Source organism: Sabethes cyaneus, chromosome 2 (assembly GCF_943734655.1).
Source record: "Sabethes cyaneus chromosome 2, idSabCyanKW18_F2, whole genome shotgun sequence".
In the NCBI taxonomy this organism is placed as follows: Eukaryota; Metazoa; Arthropoda; class Insecta; order Diptera; family Culicidae; genus Sabethes; species Sabethes cyaneus.
Genome location: NC_071354.1, coordinates 244,811,609 through 244,817,608, shown reverse-complemented (window position 1 = coordinate 244,817,608; position 6,000 = coordinate 244,811,609). Strand labels below are relative to the sequence as shown.

At 42.5% G+C, this 6,000-nt stretch overlaps 1 protein-coding gene across 1 annotated transcript in view; it reads right to left on the bottom strand.

Annotated features, from left to right (window-relative positions):
• Window positions 1–4,106: 4,106 nt before the first annotated feature.
• LOC128734306 (proton-coupled amino acid transporter-like protein pathetic) overlaps window positions 4,107–6,000 on the bottom strand; it is a 41,565-nt gene continuing 39,671 nt past the window's right edge. Inside the window, exons 6-8 of the mRNA XM_053828427.1 lie at window positions 5,315–5,976; window positions 5,110–5,253; window positions 4,107–5,040 (exon numbers count right to left, since the gene is read on the bottom strand). Coding sequence (XP_053684402.1) covers window positions 4,773–5,040; window positions 5,110–5,253; window positions 5,315–5,976 — 1,074 coding nt within the window. The 3' untranslated portion in view covers window positions 4,107–4,772. The remainder of the gene's footprint in view (window positions 5,041–5,109; window positions 5,254–5,314; window positions 5,977–6,000) is intronic.

The following is a 6,000-nucleotide window of genomic DNA, read 5'->3' as shown; positions in this document are numbered from 1 at the left end:
ACGAAATTTCTGGATCCAAATTGAATAGGGTAGAACAGGTGAAGGATCTTGGAGTATTACTTGACGAGAAACTCACCATGAAGTCCCACATTTCTGCCGTCGTTGACAAGTCCAATCGTAGTCTTGGGTTCATATTTAAGATTGCTGGTGAATTCAATGACCCGATCTGCTTCGAAGTAGAGGTGGTCGGGTAGAGGAAAATTTACCCGAAACCTGGTGGTGATGATTGCTCGAGTGGGCGCTTCGTTGAGCAGCCTTTATTGTAACTGATTAACCGTCCTCTCACTGATGATTCTACATAGCTTCATCAGCTCATCAGGCGTACCTCAAGGAAGCAATCTCGGACTACTGCTGCAAACCCAAAAAGACGGCGGAGAACTTACGGATACAGGCAGTTGTCGGTTCATGGGATCCAAATGTTGTTCGGTGGAAACTTGGCTGTAGTAGTCCGGTCGGTTTGAAAACTCTGAAGGCGACATCTCTCGGGGTACGGCGATAGAATTACGACGACTTTAGCGATGAAACCAAGCTGTCAAGAAGCTGTTGATACTGCCGTGTGCCGTGGTGCGATGCAAGTTGAAGGTGAGTTTGGTGTCAAGGAGTACCCCAGGGTCGTTATCTTGGTCGACTCCAGTTAGTACATGCTCATTTATTTGATAGTTGTAAGCGTTTGGACGGGCGATGCGGTGGAAAATCATTACTTGACATTTCGGGATGCTAATAACGAGTTTTTACTGCACCAATCGACAAACAGATCCAAAAGCCTCTGCAATCGGACACCGTCTTCTGTAGAACAAATCAGCTAGTATAATTTCAGGTCATCAGCTTGCATTCAACTCCCTGTAGTGAAGCCTAGAGGAACACCCAAGCAGTTGGTAAACTGCGAAGGGAAACAGAAATCAAGCTGCATACGTAGAATTCTGTCACACTAATTGGAACTGAGCGATTTCGTGAAATTTCGAGAAGCGCCGAGTCGCGAGATTTTCTGCAATAGTATTTTATGATCTATACGATCGAACAGTGCTTTCAAATCAGTATAGATCTCGTCAATTTGTGTCCGATGAAAATGGGAGAGTCTTGAACATTATGAAACAAACACAATAAGCGTTGTGGTGACCGTTTCGAGATTGGACAAATCTACAGATACAACAATTTCGTATTTCCTGATAGTAAACCGCAGGCCCTTCGTCGCCTTACCTTCATTGAAAAAAAGATGGATGCTGATTCAGATTTCGCGAAACAATACTGTCAAAAAATTGAAGATTATATTTCAAAAGGTTATGCAAGAAAGCTGTGTCCCGAAGAACTACTTCCCCTACGTATCAGACAACAGGATCAACATTCTCTGAGGTTTTTCTGGAGAGGAATGAACCGCACTGATTCACCAGATGTTTATGTAATAGCCGCATCATCCCCATCAATTGCACAGTTCGTGAAAAACCTCAACGCTAAAGAATTACAAGATCGTTTTCCTGGTGTGCAACGAGCAATAGAAAAGCAATATTATGTGGACAATTATTTAGATTCAACAAATACCGAAAATGAAGCAATTGAACTGATTCGACGATTTATAACCACATTCGAGCGCGACGGTTTCAAACTGGATTTTCCGAAGCTAGAAGAAAAATTCTGTTCCAGTGTCGACGTTCCAACTAAGCGCCAATTGCTACAATTTATGATGATCATTTTCGATCCAATTTGTGTACTCAGTCCTTTGACCGTTCATTTAAAAACATTGTTTCAAGATTTGCGGCGCTTACAAACTGGCTGGGATCAGAGACTTCCTGACGAGTTGATTTCAGGATGGACCGAATGGCTTGAACAATCTTTAGTGCTAAGTGAAATTCGCGCTCCTAGATTTTACTTCCCTGGACTTAAGACGTTTAGCAGTATGGAACTTCATGCTTTTTCTGATGTAAGTGACAAAGCATATGCTAGCGTGGTCTACATGGTGCATCGATCTCCGGAAAAGGTGCTTGTTTCTCAAGTTCTCGCTAAGTCCCGTGTTGCCCCTCTAAAGTCGCAAACCGTGCCGAGATTGGAATTACAAGAGTGTGTTGTCTTTAGTCAATTAACTCGCAGAATTCAAGATGAACACGGACACCCTACAGCAATGTGGAGATGGATACTATCGCAATTAAATGTAGCCGATCAGGCAACGAAAGTTTCCAAATTTGCAAAAATGACAGACTGGCTTAGAGGTCCTGACTTTCTATACACAAATCGAAGTGAATGGCCTGAGTATGATTTTGTTGTCCTGCCTTCTGAAGATTCCGTTTATTTTTATTTAGATTTAGAAGCCTACATGGTAGTTTGTCATCAAGTCTTGGAAGATTCTTGGGACATACCTGATATAACGAGATTTTTGGATTTCAATTGGCTCATTCGATCTACTGCATATTATTTAAAGATAAAGCAAATTTTTGGACTAAAAAAGTTTGCTATCAACGTTCAGGACAACCGGAAAAACTATGAGTACACTGTTGGCGATCTGAGTCCTAATGGAAAAATATGGACGCTTGCAATACATACTTGTTGATCTACCTACGTCAGACAGATTACAAAGGTCATACTACTAGAAGTCAATACCTTGGCCGCCCCGGAGGATGTTTCGAACAATCGAGCAGGCGAGAATCGAGGAAATTATAGCCAGCCATGAATTATTAGGTTTGCATAAAATTTTCATTCGCTTAACAACTATCGTTCAAGTTACAAGCAATAAACCTGTTATCCTAGAATTTAAAAATTGTTATTTTTAACAGTAGAGATATGGCATTTTGTTCGAGCAAGAATAAAATTGGTCATTACTATTTCAAATAGCTTGGATGGCGTAGAGTTTACGGCAAATCTTCCAAAAGGGCCGTGAATACAGAGTTCCTACGCACCATTTGTTCGTTGACTTCAAAGCCACATATGATACCATCGACCGGTAATGATATCTTCTTCAACGCTATCTTCAACAAATCTAGTCAATTCGTCGGCTTCGCCGCTGATACAAGTATTATCTGCAGAACATCTGACGCGGTTGCTGAATAGTACACCAGACTAAAGCGCGAAGCAGAAAAGATTGGGTTGAAGGTACATACGTCTAAAACAAAGTACTTGCGCTGGCCAGCGAAACCGAGGCCGACTGACATGATGACCGACGGTGATGAGTTTGAGGTAATTGACGAATTTGTATACCTTTGCTCACTGGTAATGACGGACAATGGCACCAGTCGTTAGATTCGGAGGCGTATTATCAGCGGAAGTCGTGCTTACCATGGGCTTCGCATGCAATTGCGGTCGAGCAGACAGCCCCCGTACAAAGCACACCCGGTACAAGACGCTCATTAGACTGATTGTTCTCTACGGGCATGTAACATGAACAACGCTCAAGGAGGACCTGCGAGTGCCAAAAACGATCTTCGGCGGCATACTGGAGAACGGAGTGTGGAGATGTAGGATGAACCATAAACTTGCACAGCTCTATGGCGAACCCAGTATCCAAAAGGTGGCTAAAGCTGGACGGATGCGATAGGCACAGCATGTCGCAAGAATACCGTACAACTACCATGCAAAGATAGTGTTCGATTCGAATCTGGTAGTGGTTAGACCAGTTAAAGCGAAATCTGGCGGAGAGTACGCGGTGTCCGAGGAATTAGAGAGTGGTAGCCTGCAAGTAAGTTAATTGTAGAAACTTTGTTCAACAGGCTTTGTATTAGGATGGCAAGCCACCTTAGAATGTAAAGCCAGCATGTAAAGCGCGGGATAGAACACAGGACAGAAGCTTCTCGCAGTCGAAATTGGAACATACGACGACTGTTTTGTTAGACCAGTGGTGTACCTCAAGCCCAACCGGCATAAGCAAATCTGCAGACAGACAGACCGACCATATCAAAGCAAATGTGATCTGAAAGGAAGATTTTACGCCATTGTAAAGGTTCCTCAACGGGCAGGATTTCCTCCCATTGCGATTAACACTGAGCGCAATTGGTTTCGATCCAGTTTCCTCGCCCTCCACATTATATGGTTCTTGAAACATCCAATGCCATAGTACAGCAAATTCTTTCCGGTCAATCACCCAGCCAGTGAATGTCAGGGGAAAAAAGGAAAGAAATTGTAACTTTATCTCTACTAATTTTATTCATTGCTGCCACGTAATTTTTATGCCTATATAGGATGGATGCGTTCAATTTCTTTTATAAAAAGAATTTTGCTTTGCTAAAATTTGATACTGCGTATAATGTTTCTGCTAATGACAACTTTAGGTTTTAATTGGTTTGCCTTTGTTTTTTTAAAAAAATATAACTAATGCTTAACCGGAGTCTACATATTATGTTCCATGGCCGCGCTGCGCTTGCAGTACGTATAAACATCCGCAATAGAGTTGGACAATTGCAGATATGAATACTTCCGTCTTTTCTGTTTCGGCGGATCCGCTGCTAAACTATATTGTAGTGAAATCCCTAGCGTATGCATTTAACGATCTAATTCAAGTCCTCGCGTTCTATTTTTATTCATTGCTGAATGAAAGTAGGCACTTGTCTTAAATTCTATCACTGCAGCTGTAAAGCACTTTTTGTGTTGAAGGATTTATACTTAACTTTATCCTACTGTTTTTCTTAGAGCACTTTTCTTTTAGGGACAAAAGTCGTTACTATAATTTAAAATTAATAGTACAAAAAGCATAAAAATGCAGTCACGGCAGGACGCATTTTGTGCCTCACACTTATCTTGTTTTTTATAAGTATTGCAGCTGCGAGATATCAACGTGTAAAATGCTACTCAGTCTACTTAACATAGAGATTGATAATGTCTTCGATGGCGCCCTTGGAGCCGAAAACCAACGCGATAAGTCCGAAGAAGAACACGAGAACATTTTTCCAGATGATCCAGTTGAACTTTCCGAAGCCTTGATCCCAGTACGTAACCATCTCAATCAAGATGGGAATGAGCAGTCCAAGGATTGAGAAAAAGAACGCTCCGATAAGTCCGATGAATGGTCCGATAGTGGGAACGGCAACGGCCAGTAGCACTGCGGCAGTAACGAGGATGGTTCTAAAAATAAACAAATGGATTGTATGGTTATGGATTGCTTGGTGGTTTCGGGTTTCAAAGCAAACAAACCTCATAGTGTAGTTCACCAGTGTTGGTCGCTTCTTGAACTTATCCTTAATGGCAATCCACGCGATGTCTAGACAGACGTAAAACTGCAGTCCGAATGTACAGTAAACAGCTAAGGCAATCAAAATCTTGACGGCTTGGGCAGGTCTGTAAAAAAAAACAATTATTAACTGGGTCGTATATCAAATCAGATAAGTTTCGAACTTACATTTCTTCAACTGGTAAATTAAGGGTTATGCTTCCCATCGCTTCATCACCATATCGCACGTATCCCAAGAATCCCAAAAGAATGTAAATCAGCGTAACTCCACCCATTCCTTGGTTCAGCACGCCGCAAAGTCCGATAAAGTTCTGGGGGGTTTTCATCTGATTTTCCAGTGGCATTACAACACCGATTGCCTCCATTGCGAAAATTACGATAGCAAAGAAGGACGGCCAGTTCATCACGGAAATAAACATGGGTCTTTCGGTCAGTGGCGGCATATCGGTAACCAAATAGTAGAAAGTAATTCCTAGCCCAACACACATGAAGACGTTGGCGACCATCGAAACCGGTGCAAGGTACTTCAAATTAGGGATCCACGAAAGTAAGATCAAAGGCACCAGGAGTAAGGCAATCATGACTCGCAGATTCATGGCAGATCCTGTGTAGTGGTCGATGACTTGCAGAAAGTTTGTAGCGATAATGACGGTGTACACGGCACATGTTCCGAAGTAAGTGACAAACAGTCCGTAGGTAATACACTTCGGTATGAATTTACTCCACCTGCGTCCCCATTGGGGTCCATTTGCCAGCGAAACTTCCGCGATTTCGGCGAAAGTCATCGCCGTGCACTTGTTCCGGTGGTACAAGGTGTGAGCACATTTGACCTGTCGGTAAGAAAAACCAATAAG